At 37.9% G+C, this 22255-nt stretch overlaps 1 protein-coding gene across 1 annotated transcript in view; it reads right to left on the bottom strand.

The window, feature by feature from the left end:
• Positions 1-22255, bottom strand: part of LOC123258725 (Down syndrome cell adhesion molecule-like protein Dscam2) — a gene marked incomplete in the record, with an annotated part of 496366 nt that overhangs the window by 32436 nt on the left and 441675 nt on the right. The window contains 4 exon segments of the mRNA XM_044718910.1: positions 11677-11888; positions 12620-12913; positions 12988-13563; positions 13666-14117. Of these exon segments, the coding sequence (XP_044574845.1) occupies positions 11677-11888; positions 12620-12913; positions 12988-13563; positions 13666-14117 (1534 nt within the window).

Below are 22255 nucleotides of genomic sequence, written 5' to 3'. Positions count from 1 at the left end.
CAGACTTTTGAGCTCGAAGAGCTCAAAAGCATAGGAAAGCAATCTCTTTGAGCTCGGAGAGCTTAAAATAACCCATAAATTGTATTTTTAAGCTCGAAGAGCTCAAAAACGTCATTGGTGCAATTTTAAGCGCCTAAGTATGGAATTAGCGGGAAGTTGCAGGGATGGCCTTCAGGGTCAACCGTTTTTCTAATTTTTTTAAACAGTTCGATGTTTGAGGCCTGATAACTCCGAAATGGTTCTCCGTACGCATATATCCATTTTCACAATTTTTGTAGATCGTTAAATTTCCTACAAGAATATGTATCGATCATAGCTATAAAATGTTTCGTTGTTGATTAGCAAAATTCAAAAGTAAAAAAAAATTTTTTTCCATGTTATTTAAATGGAAATAAAAACTTAACTACAGCCACCATCTGATGAAAAAAATAATTCTGAGACGAAAAGTCCTTACCCGGGGAAAAAGGTTTAGATCTCGCCAGATATAATTTTATCTGGTCAGATCTAATTATATCTGGTCAAATCTATTTATATCTGATCAGATATGGGATTGGAGACATAATCAGATCTAGTCATATCTGATCAGATCTAAACAGATATATCTGAATTGGAAAATTCATCAGACATGATCAGATCTAGTCATATCTGATCAGATCTAAACAGATATAACTATATCTGAGTTGATAAATACACTAGACATGATCAGATCTAGTCATTTCTGATCAGATCTAAACAGATATAACTATATCTAAGTGAAAAAATACATCAGACATGATCAGATCTAGTCATATCTGATCAGATCTAAACAGATATAACTATATCTGGGTTGAAAAATACATCAGACATAAATAGATTTTATTATATCTGGCCAGATATAACTATATTTGTGAACTATAAATAAATACTTATAAACTATTTTAATAAATATACTTTCCTCCCAAATAAATATTTATTAAATGTTAAAAAATATTTAATAGAATTTAATAAATTAAATAATTGTCTTTGAATAAATTAATTTGTTAACAGTTAATAAATCTTTCTATCAGCGTATATTGATAATTAATAATTTGCGAATTTGATAAAAAACTTTGTTCATTACGCATCGATTATGGACACGATTCACATGACTTGTAGTTATTACAAACTCTACTCTCCTAGTAAGCCTCGTAGGTAAACAGGTAATGAATTAGTCTTTCAAGCGTCAGGTCCCTGGTTCGATTCCGCGCTCGCCGTTATTTTTATTTTTACGGAAATAATTCTATATAATTTTATAGGGCCATTTTCGTATATAATTATGTATGAGTATATATAATCTTTTTACCCGGGCAATTTAACAATCTGGTAAGATCTGGTCAGATCTGATTATATCTGGCCAGATCTCGTCAGATAGAGACAATTTAAAGATCTGGCCAGATCTGTTTTCATACGGCCAGATCCAATCCGTTTTTCCCGGGTAGCCATTTTTCAATTAACCGTATAGATAATTAATTATGAATATATATATATATATATATATATATATATATATATATATATATATATATATATATATATACTAGCTCTTACCCACCTGCTCCACTGGGCACTTCATAGAATTGTATTTTTAGAGATCAAGACTTGAAATTTAATGGGAGTATTGTTTAGATTTGTACAGATTTCAAATTTCATTAGATTGGCCCGTACCTTTTATCCCTGTGATTATTCTAGCTAATATTCATTGTAAATTTTAATGTGCAATCACTATGACATTCCAGTGGTTTTTTTCCAAAAATGAATAATGACTAAAACGAAAAAAAAAAATTGAAATGACCATTGAAAGTTTCAGTTAAAGTAATTGCGCGTCTCATGAATGAAGTTGAAATTTGGCTAGCTTAAAGCGTGACGAATTTTGCCGTTAATTTAAATTTCCTCCGTGACATCAATTTTTCATAGAATCTTATTTGTACATGTTTTTAACGAATTCTCTTAGAATAAATAGCCAAATTCCTTTTTCACATCTCAAGTGCTTAGAAAATGCATTCATTTCAATCTGTTACGTTCCCGCGATTCGGTAATAAGAACAATTCATGGGTTATGTGATCAGCAAAAATAAAATGTATGTAAAATTCTTAGTCCGTTGAGTGAATAGCTACATGTAAAGTTAAATTTTGGAAACCTTACAATGACTTTTTTTGCCGTTGCCAAAGAGACGATTGTTGTGAGAAAATATAATTATTAAAAAAGGAAAATATTTAAATCCGTTGGCCTTGGAGGCCATTCCCGTAAGTTCCTGTTTCTTTTGAGATTCTATCAAATTCTATATCTGTAGGAACTGTATTTGAAAAGTATAAATTTTTTGACAATTATCACTCCCACACTCTTATATGGGAGAGGAATTTCATAAGATCCTATTCGAGAAAATTTCTACATTATAAACAAAAAGTTTCAACAAAACTTCAAGTCCATAGAAACTTTTGTTTGGATATGAGAGATTTTCATTGTTAACACCCCCGCGATCCCTTCTAGGGTTAGAATTCGAGAAAATCCATTCTTAGCTGAACTTGACATCACACACGAAGATTCTCACAAAATTTAGAGTCTGTAGAAGTTACAGTTTGGAAATTAAAATTTTAGATTTTAGCACCCATCCCCGCAATTCCTATCGGAAATAGTCTTTATTGAAGTTCATTGTGAGATGATCTCTACATGAGAAATAAAAGATTTTTACCAAATTTAGAGTTTTTAGAAGCTATATTTTGGAAATTAAGATTTTTTATTGTTAACACCCACCCTCGCAATTCTCTTTGAGGTAGAATATCGTAGAATTCGTTCATAAATTATTTTTTCATCACTTACAGAAAGTTCCTACAAAATTTGGAGTCTGTAAGAGCTACAACTTTAAAATTCAAAATTTTCATTGTTTATACCCATCCCCACAACCCCTGTGGGGTGAGATATCGTAAAATTCGTTTATAGATTATTTCTATATCTCTTACAGAAGAATCCTACCAAATTTGGAGTCGATAGAAACTATAGTTTAAGAACGGGAATTTTTCATTGTTAACGCTGTCGCAAACCCCTTTGGGGGAGGAATTTAATAAAATCCATTCTTAGCTGAACTTGACAGGAAAATTATACCGAAAGATTTCTACCAAATTTAGAGTCTATAAAAGTTATAGTTTGGAAATTGAAATTGAAAATTCTAACACTCACCCCCGCAATCGCTATTGAAGGTAGAATTTATTGAAATCCTCATTTAGATCACTTCTACATCACACATAGAAGACTCTCACCGAATTTGGAGTCTGTAGGAGCTATAGCTCGGAAATTTAAAATTGTAATTGTTAACACCCAGCCCCGAAATCCATATTTGGAGTAGGTTATCATTAAATACGCTCTTAGATCATTTCTACCTCAAATATAGCAGATTCTTACCAAATTTAGAGCCTATGGGAACTTTAGCTTAGAAATTTTTTATTTTCATTGTTAACCCCTACCCCGCAATCTTTATTGGGGATGAGTTATCATAAAATCCGCTCATAGATAATTTCTACATCACATATAGGAGATTCCTACTAAATTTGGAGTAAATAGGAGCTATAGTTTAAAAATGAGAATTTTCCATTGTCAACGCCCCCGCAACCCCCCTTGTGGGTGGAATTTCGTAAAATCCATTCTTAGCTGACCTCTACTCGGCGAAAGGAATATTCCTACAAAATTTCAAATCTCTACGCCTGATGGTTCCAGAGATATCGTGATGAGTCAATATATAGGTGGAAATCTCATATATATATAGAGATTCTTTTCAAATTTGGAGCTTATAGGAGATACAGCTCGAAAATTTAAAATTTTAATTATTAAAACCCACCCCCGCACTCCTCTGTGGAGTGGGATATCGTAAAATTCGTTCATAAATTATTTTTACATCACTTACACAAAATTCATACAAAATTATGAGTCTGTCGGAGCTGTAGCTCAGAAATTTAAAATTTTCATTGTTAACGCCCACCTCCGCAATCCATATTGGGGGTAGGCTGTCATTAAATCCGCTCTTGAATCATTTCTACATCCCGTAGAACAGATTCTTACCAAATTTGGAGCCTATAGGAGCTACAGCTCGGAAATTTAAAATTTTCATTGTTAAGACCCACCCCCGCATTCCTCTGTGGAGTGGGATATCGTAAAATTCGTTCATAAATTATTTTTACATCACTTACACAAAATTCATACAAAATTAGGAGTCTGTAGGAGCTAGAAGTCGGAAATTTTTAATTTTCATTGTTAACGTCCACCCCCGCAATCCATATTGGGAGTAGATTGTCGTAAAATCCGCTCTTAAATCATTTCTACATCACATATAGGAGATTCCTACCAAATTTGAAGTCGATAGGAGCTATAGGTTAAAAATGGGAATTTTCTATTGTTAACGCCCCCGCAACCCCCCTTGTGGGTGGAATTTCGTAAAATCCGTTCTTAGCTGACCTCTACTCGGCAGAAAGGAATATTCCTACCAAATTTCAAGTCGCTACGCCTTATGGTTCCAGAGATATCGTGATGAGTCAATATATAGGTGGGAATCTCTTATATATATATATATATATATATATATATATATATATATATATAGATTTTATGTGATGTTTTTTTTTTATTTTTCTAACTTTTTCATCTCTTATACAGAAATTGATATTAACTAATAAAATCTTACAATAATACAAATAGAAAGAATAGTAATCATAATAAAAATTGTAAATAGCTGTAAGTAGCTCCAAGCGCCGAGCCAAATAGCCATAAGTAAAAGGATAAAACGGTGTGTTTTTAAGTTATATTTGCAGCCTAAAAAAATTAGGAAAACGGTTGACACTGAAGGCCATCCCTGCAACTTCTCGCTACATTCGTAATTAAGCGCTCAAAATTACACTTACTACTTTTTTGAGCTCTTCGAGCTTAAAAATATAATTTTTATGTGGTTTTGAGCTCTCCGAGCTCAAAAGTCTGATAGAAGTTTAACAAAACACTATTTTTTGAATTTTCAAACCGCAATAACTTTTGAATAAATGAACCGATTTTCATGCGGTTGGCGACAGTCGACGCAGTTTTTGAAGCTTTATAAAGAATATTTGAGTATGAATTGATGGAACTAGGAATTTCGGAGTGATTTTGAAAAATCACTTTTTAGCTTCCCGCTAAGAAAATTGAAGATTTTCGAAAAATCGGGAAAAGTTAACGTCGTCAACGATGTGTGTGTGTATATGAACTAGCTATTACTTGCCCGCTCCGCTGGGCGCTTCATAGAATTACATTTTTAGATCTCGACTTGAAATTTTAATAGTATTGTTTTGACTTGCACAGATTCTCAATTCTATCGAATTGGCATGCACCTGGACATGCACTGGAGTATCAGTCGTCGTTGGATAATACTAATAATTGAGTCTCAGGTATTTTGCAATTGTTTTAGGCCAAAACTTAATTTAGTAAATTAAGAGGCTGAAATAATTGTAATTAAATTTTGGCAAATTAATGATTGCTACCGTCTCAGGCGTCACGTTTATATCAGTAGCTCCGTTTATACGTAAATTTGTAATAATACTTTTTCCCAGAATTTAACTAAATTCGACCGATGGCGGAGATATCGGCTGGGTAGGGTATTTTACGCTCGCCCTTTTAAATATATAATAAATTAACCCGGAAACCCCTCAGGCTGGGTTAGTGCACATTTGGACGCCAGGTAATTTTTATGAAAAATTAGCAAAAATAATAAAAATTCCAGGGGCCGCGCCGGACAATCAATTAACGATTTAAACTAATGCGAATGAAAAGGTAAATCTCAAAGTAACTAAAGTCAAGGTCAAGATAAAATTTACAATTAGAAATAATAAATAATTAATTATAAAATAATATTTTATATTTACGAATTGAACTAGGAAGATGAGTCATAGGAAAAGAATCCGGGAATCAGCTTTCATACATTAATTATAAATGGATCAGAAAATTTCAATAAAAATAAATAAATTATTTATTCAAAAACGAAGTTACTTAAAACTAAATTTATCCTTTAAATAACAAAATAAATCCTTTATGGAATTCGTGATTAACATATAAATTTTTCTTCAACTTATTTTACAATATTGCGTTCGAGAATAATAATAACCGCAATCAAAACAATAATCGTAACAGTAATTAAAATTTAAGAATATTAAATCTGAATTGCGCTTGAAAATAATACTTGTAATGATAGTTAATGTTTGACAATAATAATTGTCAATGACGCAAAATAATAAACCTAATTTGACAATAATAATTATAAAAATTGCTGGCCGTATCGAGGACCCAACACGCGGCTTTCGGGACAGGTACAAATATTCCCTTATGATAACCCTTACTCGCTACGGGATCGACCCGATCAATCGATAGTGATTTTAATTGGACAGTAAAAGAATAACTTATTTAAGCCAGGAGACAGCGGTGTGCGGATATTAATTTATCTCAACTTGTGAGTACTCACCAGAAAAGGAAACTCAAACCAAGGCATCAAATCCACACTCCTTACAATAGCGGAGGTCCCGCGTGCCTACCTCACACCAAGCGGGCCACCGCGTGTCTGCTCAATTTTTATCACCGTAAACCGTTCGAGGCCTCGTGTTCGACAACAAGGGCCTCTCTAGCCATTTTCCCTAATTCAATGAACTCTTTGCTCGCGATCGATATTGTAGGGCCTCACCCGTGCGAGTAAAGGCTATGATTTATCACTCATAGTAAAATTAGGTACTATATGCCAATGATTTACGGCAATGCACACAAATAATAACAATAATAATAAATTACAAATAATTCATTATAAATGTCTGAAATAAAGATAAAATTAATTCTTAAATTAATAACCACAATATTAGAAATTTCAAATATAAATAATACTAATAATATTAAATTCAATAAATAAATTCATAAATCAATATAAAATAATAAATTCAGAGACACACCGAGTGTGGATCTGTTGCCAAATTTAGGCGCAGGGAGGGACGCACACAGGGAATAAAAACCCTGTGACAAATTATTTGTCAAAATCAATTAGCTGTAGCCAAGTGACAAAATCTCAAGATTGAATTGCAGGCAAGCAGGGTTCGAATCCTACCGGTTGTTAATTGAATCTAATAAAAGAAAAAAAAAATTTTATAGCGGCATGATGGCCGAGCGGACTGTCATTATCCCGTTAGTTCGTTCGCACATCATGTCGTGAGGCGAGGGTTCGAGCCCCGACGGTTGTTCGAATAGTTCCAACACCAATCGTCGGGGGTCGCTCCGGTAGCCGAACTGTACTGGCATGGGTTTTCTCTGTGGTTTCCCTATCGCCACTATTCCAACAACCGATAGAAAGGGGTGAGGAATAGCCTCCACGAAAAAACTTATAATTAGAATATAAAAAAAAATATATTTCATTTTATATACAAAATATATGTGAAATATATTTGAACTATATTCAAAATGTACTTGCATATATTTCAAATATATTTTAAATGTAAGTAAATTATATTCGGTTTACTGAACTTTTGGCCGTTTTTGGTATATGAGAAATATATTCTAAATGAAAGTAAAATATATTATTAATATATTTTTATTATATGATAAATATAAGTTATGAAATATAATCGAAGTATATAAGAAATATACTCACTGTATGTGAAAAATATAAGTTGCAAAATATATTCGAATTATAATTTGTTTAAATAAAAAATATACGAAAATTATATTTAAAACTATATGTACTAATATTTGAAATGCCTGATACTTTTGGATGCACCAGAAACTGACCAGAACCAATTTTTACCCACTAAAAAAAACTCCTCTCTCCTTTCCCCATAGATATTTTGAGGAAGACTGGATCGGAACCGCGTTCGCATTACTTCAATCCAGTCTGTGTTGCGTTTTACGACGGTTACTTCTACACGCAGAAAAAAATTTTGTTAAAATAATCTAAGTTATGTTCTGGTAACAAATACATTTGTTAACATAGGGATAACAAACTATATGTTAAAATAACAAAATTTAGGTTATAGCAAGTTATTGATATGTTATAATAACAAAACAATTTGGTTACTATAGTAAAATCTTTAAGTAGATTCGATAAAATAATTTAGTTGATATAACAAATTTTTTTGTTGAAACAGCAAAATTATTCTATTAAAATGACAAATAAATTTGTTGCAGTAAATTTTATAAGAATCCATAATTTAAAAGTATGCTATAATCAGCGATATCTGATTTGGAAAATATTTTAGCAACAAATTAGTTTTGTTATGGCAATAAAATGATTTCATTAGGACAACAAATTGATTTGGTGATTTAACAGACTGGTTTGTTAGTACAACTTGAAACATTTTGTTAATGCTACTAATGAACATACCAGAACATATTTTTCAGTTATACCGTCTTTTGTTATTTCAACAAAATCGTTTATATGAGTGTAGTTACTAGTCTCTTTCTGTGGTTTTTTCTTTTAAAAGACGCTGCGCATAGGTCTTGACAACTGACCAATTATCTTATTTTTTGATCATGCAGGTTACCAGGCTCTCAGAGGAGAGCGTGGTGCCAATAGTTTCTTCAATGCTGCTTCTGTAGTCCTTCCACCGATCACACTTAAAGAACGTGTGCTCGGCGTTGTCAATTTTATCTGGGCAGTATTTGCACGTTGGTGTGCTATGCAGACCCATCTTGAAAAGATAGTCATTGAACTATCCATGTCCCGTCAATAGCTGGGTCAGGAAAAAGTCCGTTTTTCCGTGCTTCCGAGAAAGCCAGGCATTTATGTTCGGAATCAGGCGTGCCTGTTCCCCGGGTTATCCATCGATTCTGCCACTCATGTAGCGTTTCCGTCTTTATCTTTGCCCTTGCCTCCTTAGAGCTGTCACCATTTATTTTGGCGTCGTAGATTTTCAGCCTCTTGAATGCTAGTAAATCGATTGGCGCGGCTCCTGTCATGACCAGTATGGCTGTTTCTGAGACCGTGCGGTAGGCACAGGTAACTCTGAGCGCTCCTCGTCGTTGCACTGCCGCTATCTTGCGCCGGTAGGTCTTCTGTTTAAGGATATCTGCCCATATCTCTGCTCCGTAGAGTAATATCGAGTGGACCATTTCTAGAAGCACCCTCCTTTTGCTGGTTCGTGGTTCCATCGTGTTGGTCATGATTCTCGACAGGCTTGATACTGTCTTGTTAGCTTTCGCGCAAGTGTTTTCGAGGTGTTCTCGGAAAGATAGCTTTTCGTCGATCACTACTTCTAAATAACGCAGTGCCCTTGTAGATGTCAGTGTTGTCCCGCCCATGTCGATGACGAAAGGTTTTGGGAACCATTTTTGACGTGTTAAAACGACGATTTCGGTCTTCTGCTTGGCGAGTATTAGATGATGTTTCTCAAGCCAATTTTCAATGGCGTCAATGGTTTCCCGAACTAGTAGTTCTGCCTCCTCGGCACTGTCTACTACTATCGTAGCTGCGACGTCGTCCGCGAAGCCCGTGAGTTGCACTTGTTTTGGCAGCGGGATTTTCAGGAGTTTGTCATAGTCCGCGTTCCATAGGTCGGACCCCATGATTGAACCTTGTGGCAGGCCAGCCGTTAAGTCATGTTCTTGTGGGCCTTCCATCGATTCTGCTATCAGCGTTCGTTTGTCGAGATAGTCATAAACTACTACCAGATTTTCTGGCTTCACGTCAAATTTGTGCTCCAAGGCATCTAGGACAAGACACGCCTTGCGGGCTTTAAGCCTAACAGACCATGTTTCTCTCGCTGTTCCTACGACTTTCTGGATCGCGCTGACTGTATAAGATTTCCCTGTATAAGATTTTCGAGTAGTTTCCCTGCAATGTCAAGCATGCAGAGTAGTCTGAACGATGAAGGTGTTATAGGGCTACCTTTACCTTTGTCTAACAGAACCAGTCTCTGCCGCTTCCAAGCCGTTGGAAACGTGCCGGTTGCTAGACATGCGTTGTAAGCGTTCAGTAGTATATCTGGGTATTCCAGAGCTACAATCTTAATCACCGATGCCGGGATATATCAGGGCCAGGTGCTTTTCCTGTCTTGAGAGTCTTCGCCGCATCCTGTAGTTCCCTGGTTGTGAAAGGTGTTACGCTGTTTTTCGTAAGTCTTCCTTCCCGTGGTGAATGTTTGGGAAACAGCTCCGCTACGATGCTGCTCATTGAGGCAGGTGGTTTCGGCGCTTCTGGTGAAGCCTTTCCAAGTCGTTTGAAGACAATTTGGTAGGCTTTACCCCAGATGTCTTTATCAAGGTCATTACAGATCTCTTGCCATAATTTCGCTTTGCTTGCTTTGATAGCCCGGTTTAGGTTCTTTTTGGCCTGCTTGTACTCGCTCGAATGTAGATCTTGTTTAGGGAAGCGTGTCGCAGCTCTCGTTGCTAGCCGACGTAGCTCGTGGCATTTTTTTCGGAGTTCTGCTATTTCTGGTGACCACCAGTACGCCGGCCTGTGAAAACCCTGGTTTTTCAGTCGCGGCATATAGGCGTCACACGAGGCAGCAATTTCTTTCATCGTAGTTAGTACTGTTTTTTTAGTCTCGCTGCGGGCCTTTAGGATCGGGATTTTTTGCAGAGTAGACCAAACTTAGATTTTGAATACACTTTGGACCGATTCGGAAGAGAAATCTAAAAAAAACTGTGAAAAAAAATTTTTTTTCAAATGTTGTTTTTTGGGAATAACTCTTAAATGGCTCTATCAATTAACTTCAAAAACTAATCAGCTCTTACTATCAAAAAACCACGTCGATCGCTGCTAGCCCGGTTGATTCAAAATCGGCTGATTCATTCGTGAGTTATCGTTGTTAAAAGAAAACCGGAAAAAGTGTTTTTTCGAAATTACTTCGAAATTCCTTGTCCAATCAAACTTAAAGATTCTTCATGAGGCTTAAAAACTGCGTCGAATGCTGCCAGCCGGGTGGAAATCGGTTCATTCATTTAAAAATTATTGTGGTTTAAAAATTCAAAATATAGTGTTTTATTAAGACTTCTATCATATTTTTCAGCTCGAGGAGCTCAAAAACGTGATAAGTGACATTTTGAGAGCTTAAGTATAGAATTAGTGGGAAGTTGCATGGATGGCCTTTAGGGTCAACCGTTTTCCTAACTTTTTTATTATTTTTTATTGAATGGCATGGGCCAGACTTGAAAATTAACTGTGGCCCAACCCTAGTAACCTGGCATGGGCCAATCCTGGTAACCAGGTTTGGGCTAGCGATATTATTCCAGACTTAAACCAAGACTGGGCCAACTCTGATTTACAAGCCAGAGTTGTACATAGTTGGGCCAAGCCTGGGCCCGCCATACTTTCCTACATGGGTGGTTAGATCAAATTTTTTCTGAATAATAATTGAATGGAGGTAATTTTTTCTTCTTTGTAAGAATTTGATTTTGAATTAGTATTTTTCACTAACATATTATTGATCTAAAATTCATATTTGAACGGTTATATTGTGGTTAAATTTTGGAATTTAACAAACAATGATTGAGTTTTAACCAAGACTAACAGTTTGAAAATGGTCATTTTTACTTATAACACAGTTTCTGAGAAAGTCAAGTTTTTAGGACCTACGCAGTATTGTCAACTTTTAAGAAATTAACTTTATATGGTTGTTAAAGGTCATTTGAGAAATTACAAATTATTTACATTATGGAAATTGATCCAAACTTTACCGTTGCTGGTGGTGGTGGACTCGCACATCCTTCCGTCATTGCGTGCTCGTGATACATAAAGCTGTGAAGAAGTGTATTGTTAGGGTGAAGACTGACTGCTGATACCTCTGTCGTGGCGCCCAACCCCCCCAAGCCTCCGAAACCTGCCAGGTTTCCCCCGCCCCCTTCCGAAAGCTGGAACGTAGCGTATGGCGAGATGTCCTCCGCTGTCTCTGTAACCCAACCGAGGCATTGCCTACCTTTCAAATCTCATCAGTTTTAATTTTCAAGCCATATACATAAAAAAAATTCGGATTTGGCTTTTTATGCAAATTAACAACATTTTCGTTTTGTTCGACCGAAATTTTGTTATTTTTGCATGAAAATCAGTACTTGTGCTTCAGGATATAGCTATTGCAATAATAAACCTAAAACAATTTGAGTTTTTTGTTTTACATGTATCGTTCGAATTTTTTTAACAACGTGGACCTATCTACCTTTTGATGACTTCTGTTTAACTGTCGTTTTTGTAATTAAAAAGTGTTTAAAGTATAAAAAAAAATTTTTTTTTGTCGTTTATGTGTATTTATATTGAGCTAATAAAATTATATATCATTAAACATAAAGTGTTTTCAAAAAAAATGAATGTGTTCAAAGTAGAATAACCCCTTAAGACGATAATTTATCATTTGAATAACATGGGACTGTAACAACTTTTTACATTTAATTCTTTTTTTCTTCCGAGCAATCGAATTTATAGCAATGAGAGTTATAAACTGTCGTAGGAAATTTAATTCTTTACAAAAAAGATTTTTTTTTATTATTTTTCGATAAATTAACTTTTGATATTTTTTATTTTGACAGTAAAACTATCGAATAATTCGATTCGATTTGTGTCAAATAATTCATAGATTTATATATCCGCTCATCTCAATTCATTTGATGTTATTTGATAAAGTTTCACCTGGAATTTTGTCTGTTCCGCCAGTATTAGCAGCCTGTTGAAGAGCAACCTTATGTATCGTTGCATAATATCTTTCTCGTTGCGTTTCCGCATTTTGTTGATTTTCTTGACTTTCTTTCATTGGCCGCTGTTGCTGATCTCTTAATTGCTTAGCTTTCCATCTTACGCCAAAAGCAATACAAACTGTTACTAGTGCAAAAGCCATAGCAATCAGTGGTAACATTACTTTTACGTTGACATAAAATGGTTGATTAGAGGTCATACCTCTTTCAGATAGTTCTGGCGGTGGTGCTTCTGTAAATTTAATTTTAATTGTTTTAGTTTATTAAGTTTTAACATTAATTAAAATTATTCTTATTGTATCTTACCACCGTCTTTAGTAAATGTTACGAAATTAAATTCAGCCTGATTACTTCCAGCAACATTATAAGCTTCAACTTTTAATTGATAAACAGTACTCGGTGATAAATTTGTGACAACAAATTTTCGTTGCATTTGTACATTATTAGAAACCAATGTCCAATGAAATTCATTTATTGGACGATACTGAATAACAAAATAAGTTATTGGACAGCCATTATCTGGCCATGTATGGAGACGCAACGAAAGAGATGTAGAGTTGGGTGCCAAAAATGCCGCTGCAGGTGGGATACCGGGCGCTTGACCTTGAGTTCGAACTGAGAGAACTGGAGAAGGTTTACTGCTCCCAATTTTATTATGAGAAGTTAGATAAAGATGATACATATTGCCACACAGAAGCCCCTTCAGTTCATGATTGGTTGCTCGCCGAGATAATTGTAACTCATCAAGATTCCCATGAGTAGGACGGTAATGGAGAGTATATCCTATTAATGGTGAGCCACCATTGTAGCCAGGTTTCCAATGAAGAAGAACACTTCTCGATGTAGAACTTGTTACATATAAGACTGGAGCACTTGGTGGAACTAATGAAAGTTTAAAACAAAAATATTTATTAAATGAAATATTTGATATAAGTTAACGCAAATAAATAAACCAATTATAACTATGAAGGACAAATATTATACCTTGAACAATAAGACTATAATGAAGGCGATCACTTCCCAATACGTTTTCAACTTGACAAGTATAGTTTCCAGCATCATTACTTTGAATATTAGATAGGATAAGCTCTCCTGATTCTAATACTTGTACATTTTTATTAGAATCAGTGTGGATTTCTTCAAGAAAACCTTTAAACCACTGACGAGAAGGATCACCAACTGCGTGACAGGCCATTGTAACCGAACTATGCCATGGTCTTATAATGTGACTTCCAAATGATGTTATTTTTGCAACAACATGATTTTTTGGCATAGCTGCTGCGACTGTTGAACTTTGTCCTTCTCCTATACGAGTACTAGCAGTTACCCAGAACTGATATTCTACTCTTTGTTGTAGGCCTGTTACTTCAAAGAAAGTGTTTGTTGCAGACAATACTCTTTTTCCATGATTCAATTCTTCACGGCCATCCATGATTCTAATAAATATTCAAATATGAATTGTTTCAAAAGTTGTAATCGCTTGAGATAACTAAAATTCAAAATTCTATTATAGCTTATAGAATATTTATTTATGTGGTTTTCATTGTTAATATAATACGAAAAAAAAGAGCAACTTAAAAAGCATAGCAAGTCATTGGTTGTTGTATTATTCGATAACTAATTAACAAAATTTACAGAAAATGTACTTTAGACTACAACCTTTTATACTTTTTAATTTGTTTACTAAACAATGTGAAATCTTAATTTTTGTACTTTCTACACAGCAATATATTACAACCCTAGGCCAGAAAGTTGGATTTCCTGGCGTATGGGATATGATGGCCGAGGCGTAGCCATCATATCACATACGTCGGGGCATCCAACATTCTGGTCGTGGGTTGTATACTATTTTTCTTGCTCTCCACCCGAAAGTACGCAACTCCGTGGAAGGGGTTTTGCAAAACCGAGGCGAAGCCGAGGTTTTGCCGGGCCCGAGGGGGGTGCCGCCCGACTTTTGCAAAGCCGAGGCTTTGCTGGTCGGGGTGGATATGAAAAAAAAGTGAAAATTAATAAATTAAAAAAAAAATATGTTATTTTAAAGTTTACTAACAACTGTTCTAATTAAGAGTGCACGGAACTTGGCACAAATATCTAAACTCGTTCTAATAACAGAATTGATTTTTTTGAGTTGAATAAAAATTAATTTTCAATTAGTAATCGACGGCTAAGAAAGATTGAAATTAAATTATTAGAAGCTGTAGAGTACATGTACCTATTGTTTTATAAACATTGCTTGACTAGCTGTCAAAATATAAAAGAAAGCAAATAAAGTTCACAAAACTTTTATATTTTATTTTGTATAAACTTTTTATGTAAATCATTTGTGTAGTGTTATTATTAAATAGTTCATTAATAATAATCTAATTATAAATTATTTTTTATTTCTTTGACATTTTCTGGTTAGTTTATGCGCTGACATGTTACATACAGACGATGTTGTGACTGTTAGACAGTTGAAACTCGCGCCACGAAAATATGAAAAAAAAAAAAAACGAGGTTCTGTGCTACCCGGCCAGAAAATATGCTTAGCGCGCATGCGCCAAAACAAGCCGCAAATGTTGCTCTTTCTGGAGTAAAATGCGTCCAGAAAGAGTGTACTTTCAGGTAGGAGAGCAAGAAAAAAATTTTTTGTCAAATTCAACCCAAAAGTTGTGTTGATGATTTGTTTTACACAAACTTAGTGTTATTAGCAATACACTAACTTATTACAACACAACCTGTATGCAACGATAAAGCGACGCAGCTCTATGTTTTAAGTAATAAAGCTCTGTTTGAAGAAGAATACAGGTCTATGTTAAGAGTAATGCAGCATCGTATTAATTTGACATTTAAATAGTGTTACTTAAGTATCAAATAACACTTTTGGGTGTTTGAAAACGGACTGATAAAATAACACAAATGATTGTGATGAATTAGCACACTAAAATGTTAAATATTCGATACTAAAATTTTTATACTTTACACAATGACGAAAATTTTTTTACTGTGATATTTTTAAACAAAAGTTCATATATCTTTTTTTGGTGGTAGGGAATAACCATTTAATTCATACAATTCATATTTATGGGGCGTTCCACGCTTTTTCATATATTTCATAAATAAAAATATAGAAAAACATTAGAAAAACGGTTGACCCGAAAGGCCATCCCTGCAACTTCCCACTAATTCCATACTTAAGCGCTCAAATTTGCACTTATTACGTTTTTGAGTTCTTCGAGCGCAAACATATCTTTTTCGTTTTATTTTGAGCTCTTCGAGCTCAAAAGTCTTATCGGAGTTCGGTAAAACACGATTTTTTGAATTTTCAAACTGCTATAACTTTTGAATAAATCAACCGATTTTCACGAAATTGGCGGCGGTCGAGGTATTTTCTTGAGCTCTATAGAAAATGTGAATAGAAAAAATTGATCTGCGATCAAATCGGTCAAGCCGTTCAGAAGTGATAAAAGGTTTCCATACACATACACACACACACACACACACACACACACACACACACACACACACACACATTCGGGGCTGAGGAGAAACTGCTACCGGACGCGTCTCCCCGAGTGGATGGGAGGATGCTCGCTGTCCTTGGATGACACAATCTCTTAGTTGATGAGGTATAGCGGGTAGGAGCCAAGCAAAATAACCAAACAAAATACGCTCCCGTGGACAAAACTCCCCTTTAATGGGTTGGTCGCACTAACTGACCTAACAAGACGATCGTTCTCTGCTGTGACCCACTGGGAGTGACCGGAACCTGTATCGTAGTTTCCGACGATGCAGGCCACGGCTGATGTGAGCTTGCTCTGCCGAGATGTAAGTTGCAGCAGTGGATCAGGAGCCAGCCACTTTGGGCCTTGATCAGGAAGTACGCAGTGAGTGTTAGAGATCGGAATCTTCACCGCTTCGAGCGAGTCTAGTCCGTCCGTGTATTCCGGGACTGGCTAAGTGTCGGCTAGGCCTCAGGGAACTGGGGTAGGAGTACTATCTTCGAGGGTATACCCGTTCCTAGTTATGGCAACCCGCTCCACTCCGTACGATGCGCTGGTAAATCAAAAAGTATGAGTAATTCACAGGAAACAAACAAGAGTGAAAACGGGCCTCATGCCCAGCAAGACGCACTGCTACTTAGTGCAAAGATGAAGAGGACAGATGCTCTGGTACATCTGGAGAAGCTAGTCAGTGGACTGCAGGACTTTCTCCAAACCAAGCAAAATGTCCACAAGGAGATCAAGTCAAAGTCGACGAACATCTGCAGTGCCCTGAGAATATTCAAGAAACTGGACAAAGAGTGACAGGACATCCAACAGCAACACGGTAATGTCGTGATGAAGACGAGTGTGACAGCGGTTTCACCTGCAAAAGCCGACACGTTTGTTGGAGAGATGGACACAGGTGGCGAGGGTGACGTCGAGTCAGTTGTCGAAGACGGAGAGGAAACTGGAACTGATATCAGGCCTGGGAAAAGGAAGGAGCGAAATTCTCCAGACTCAATGACCAGTCGTACTAAGAACAAGAAGGACCTTAAACCAAGTCCTCCGAAAAACGCGGTAACACAGAACGGCGGAAAAAAGGAAGTGAATGAGTAGCAATAAGTCCAGTCAAGGAAGTCCAAGAGAGAGCAAGCAAAAGAAAAGCTCCAGAAGCAACCGCCGAAGGAGCCCAGGCCAGAGCGTAAGCGGAAAAAACCGCGACAACGGATCAGGCCGGACGCACTGATCATCCGCCCAGCAGAGACGGCAAAGTATGCTGAGATTCTGAAGCGAATAAAGCAGGACGTCCCTGACGAACAGGTCCGTACTACAGTGGATAAGATCCAAAGAACTAGGACCGGGAGCTTGCTGATTACGCTTTCGAGGAAGAGCACTGACCAAGGCCAAGCCTTACAGAAGATCATCGCGGGCATCCTCCAAGAAGACGCGAAGGTAATCTGCAAAGGGCCACAGGAAGACGTCGAAATCCGAGATCTTGACGATACCACAACCAAGGAGGATATTCAGGCCGCCTTGCGAACGGTAATCGGAGAAACCTGCGAGAAACCTGCGAGATACCATTAGGCACAATTAAGATTCGTAAGGCCTACAGAGGTACTCAGACAGCTGTTGTGACACTAGCAGCAGCTGCAGCGCGTAAGATATTGGCAGGAAGCGGTAAAGTCTGGATCGGCTGGGCCAACTGCCGAATCAGAGCTACGAGGACACCAATCCACTGTTTCCAGTGCTGGCACTTTGGACACCATGGATCCTAGTGCAAGAGCAATGTGGATCGGTCTAAGCTATGTATTAAGTGCGGACAAGAGGGACACAAGATTGCTGAATGCAAAAACCCAGCGAAATGTGTATTATACGCGGACCAAAGTGCGGAGAACGCGACCCATCATGCCGGAGCATCCAGGTGCCCAGTATTTAAAGAGGCACTCCAAAAGATAACAAACGAACAGACATGAAGATATTGCAGCTAAACCTAAACCATTGCGAAGCTGCACATGATCTGCTTATGCAAACAGCAAGAGAACTAGAGTTAGACTTAGTAATGATAGCAGAGCCATACAGACACCTGAATACCCAGCCTTGGGAATCTGACAGCACCACCAAGGCTGTCATCTAGTCTTGTGGTAAGCATCCCTTCCAGAGTGTAGTTAACAATGATAATGCCGGCTTTGTAGCAGCAACAGTTAACGGCATCCGTTTCTACAGCTGTTATGCACCACCTAGCCTATCCATTGTTGAATTCACTGAATTCTTGGACAAACTGACCGAGGACGCTAAGCAGCATTATCCAGTCGCGATCACCGGTGACTTCAACTCTTGGGCAGTAGACTGGGGCATCAAGCAGACCAATGCGCGAGGAAAAGCACTACTAGAAGCTTTTACTACACTAGATGTAGTCCAGCTCAACAGTGGTGATACGCCAACCTATACTAAAGGAGAAGCAAGCTCTATTGTAGATCTCACTTTCGTCAGCAGCAGCCTCATTAGTGGGAAATACGACTGGAAGGTGATGGATATCTACACAGCCAGTGACCACGAGGCAATTCTCTGGGAAATATCACATGACCGGAATACAAGAAGACCAACCAAGTCATTCAATACCATTGGATGGAAAGTGAAGTCTTTTGACACAAGCACATTGGTAATAGCCCTGAATAGTGAACCGATTACTACTGGATCCGCAGAAGAAATGACCAAGGACCTGATGAAAAGAGTTGTCCAGGCCTGTGACGCAAGTATGGTCTGGAAACGCAGCATAAGCCAACGCCTGACAGTACACTAGTGGAACGACCAGATCAGCGTTCTTCGAAAAGAGTGTCTAAAGAAAAAAAGAATATCCCAGCGTGGCTAATGACGACCTAATTCTGCGAAGCTGGTTGCAGAGTACAAAAAAGCCCGTCGATCATTGAACAAAGCCATCAAGGATAGTAAGAGGCAATGCTGGAAAGAGCTCATCAACGAGGTGGACAAAGACCTGTGGGGTAGACCGTATAAAGTGGTCATGACTCACCTAAAAGTCAAACAAATGCCAGCACCCACATGCCCACAACTTCTGCAGAGAATCGTTACCGCGCTGTTTCCGCAGCAACACGAGCTTCATTACCAGTTAGCTCAAGGTGAACTGGAGGACATTCCACCTGTCACGGAAGACGAACTGACGGAGGCTTGCAACCGCGTAGGAAATAATAATAAAGCACCAGGATTAGACGGAATCCCTAATATTGCCTTAAAAACAGCTATAAAGGCAGCACCGGCATTATTCCTGGATGTTTACATCACCTGCCTCAAAGAAGGGATTTTTCCTCGAAAGTGGAAACAGCAACGGTTAGTGCTGCTTCCTAAAGGGAAAAAGCCACCGGATGAACCGTCATCTTACCGCCCACTTTGCATGCTAGATACAGCGGGTAAGATATTTGAACGCATAATTCACCAGAGAAATGAAGCAGTAGTCGACCCATTCCGGGCAGACAATCAGTATGGATTTCGGAAAGGACGATCAACCCTGGACGCAATCAAACTGGTTGTTGATACGGCCAAGGAAGCAATCGCAGGAACCAGATGGAAGGGTGGAATGAAGAAGTATTGCCTGGTGGCGACTCTAGACATCAGAAACGCCTTCAACTCCGCCAATTGGGAATGCATCATGCAGGCCCTCCAAGAGAAGAATGTACCAGAATACCTGCTTAAGATCGTAGCAAGCTACTTTGAAAACAGGGTCCTGAAGTATGACCCGAAGAACGGTCCGAGAGAGTATGATATTACTGGAGGCGTAGCACAAGGTTCAGTTCTAGGCCCGCTCCTGTGGAACATTATGTATGACGGTCTATTAAGACTAACTCTGCCAAGAAACGTCAAACTCGTAGCATATGCAGATGACGTAGCCGTAGTGATCGTTGCCAAACACCTTGACGAGATAAACCATATGTTCGATCTCACTTTTGAGCGCGTTAACCGGTGGATCGACGCAGTGAACCTGCAACTGGCGCAATACAAGACTCTTCAGTGCTTATTACCAGCAGAAAAGTGGTAGAGACCATTAAGCTGAAAGTCGACGAACAAGAAATCACATCACAACCTTATATCCGATATTTGGAAGTGATGCTTAATGCCCGACTCAACTTCAAGCAGCAAGTGGAACATTTCAGTGTCAAAGCGTCAGTAGTGAGGGCTAGTCTCGCACGACTGATGACGAACGTCGGAGGCCCAAAGCAAAGCAGGAGGCTATTATTGTCATCAGTAGTCACATCGGTGCTCACTTACGGAATATCCATTTGGGCCGACGCACTAAAGACGCAAGAATCATGGAGAAAGGCTGGACCAGTATATCGACTGAGTGCCCTACGAGTAGTTAGCGCCTTCCGCACAATATCAGAGAAAGCAGTGAGTGTTATTTCCGGTACTCTGCCTCTCAGAGTCCTAGCTGAGGAAAGACGGAACCTATATCAACGAAAAAGGTCAACCACACTGAGCCCTGAAGAACTCAGAAGGGAAGAACGGAAACACAGCATCGTAAGATGGCAACAGGAGTGGAATGCTGCAGAGAAAGGTCGGTGGACGTACCGTCTCATACCTCGGATTGATGTGTGGTTCAACCGGAGTCACGGTGAGATCAACTATTATTTAACGCAGATGTTATCAGGACACGGATGTTACCAGAAGTATTTTCACCGCTTTAAGCATGATGATACCCCAGAGTGCCCGTCCTGTTCAGGGGTCAATGAAGATGCGGAGCATGTTTTCTTTGTGTGTCCACGTTTCAACCAACAGTGCGATGTCTTAGAGAAGATTCTGAAAAAGAGAACCCAACCAGAGTCAATAGTAGAAGCAATGTTGTCGTCAGAAGCTGCCTGGAACGCCACAAGCACTTTTGCTACAAAAGTGCTTACAGAGTTGCGATCCATTGAGAGGAAAATAGCGAAAGAAAGAATCTAGAAGGAAGAAATAACATCTTAGCCACCAGAAGGAAGAGCGGCAGCTAATTCCTCCCCCCGCGAAGAAATGCCTTACGGCGGTACCATGGGGGATCAGAGGATAGAAGAGAAAGGGGTTTAGGGTTCAGTGGGTAGGGGCGTCAGCGTCGAGTTTTAGTATGACGCTGCGTCGAGTCGCCACATATCCAGGCCAAACAGCTATGCCTAGAATCCGTAAAAAGGATTCCCCCCTAAGGGAAAAAAAACACACACACACACATACGTACAGACGTATGGACATTATCGTAAAAATAGTAAGGGAAGCTTCTAAGGGCTTCAAAACGTCGAGATCTGTTGAAAACTCGATATTTTCAGAACGGGGTGAAAACAATAACTTCCCGATTTTTCGAAAATCTTCGATTCTCTTAGCGGGAAGTTAAAAAAAAATTCTACTTACGGTTTTATTGTCTTCTTATTAAAAATTATCTTAGTATTTAATAATTGGCAGTGGATGAAAACCACTGTGCCTGGGCTCGCGCGCGCCACCAACCTTAGTTCCTGTTGCTTTGTTACCGACCGCGTGATTGAATGTAAATAATTAATTTTTTTTTTTATTAATTTTTTTCTCGGACATAATAAACTGTAAAGAGTTTTTTTTAGTGGTTTCTAATTCAGAATTTTTCGCCCTTTATTACAATTCCAATGTTAATAAGGCTTTACAGTAATATATATAAGTTATTTGATGAAATACACGGTGTGTTAGCGACCCTAGTGTAATTTAATTATTTATTTAAAAAACGCGGGGGAGTTGAACTTTTTTGGAGTTTACTCCTTAAGAATCGATTTTCCTATAAGACGCCCGGTATGAGAAAAATATGGAGAGTAAAAAATACTCATCAAATGGGATAGTAACGTTTTTGGTGCACATAATTTCTCGCGCACCTTTCACTTTTCAGTTGTGTGTGTGTATATATACTTGCGTGTAGCCAGCACACACAGTATACTACGTGATAGCTTATAGTCTAGTCAACAAGTGCCTTTTCAGTCAACTTTTTTCAGCAGTCTCCAAAAATTATGATTGAGTTGTCATTCGATTGAGAATGGCATCTAGATGATTTTCGAAAAAAATAAAGTTTCGCTTGCAAAAATTGCAGAAGTTATTAACAATTAACTAAAAAAAAA

This window comes from Cotesia glomerata, linkage group LG2 (genome assembly GCF_020080835.1).
Source record: "Cotesia glomerata isolate CgM1 linkage group LG2, MPM_Cglom_v2.3, whole genome shotgun sequence".
NCBI lineage: Eukaryota > Metazoa > Arthropoda > Insecta > Hymenoptera > Braconidae > Cotesia > Cotesia glomerata.
Note: the sequence above shows the minus strand (reverse complement) of the source record. Positions and strands in the feature narration are given on the sequence as shown.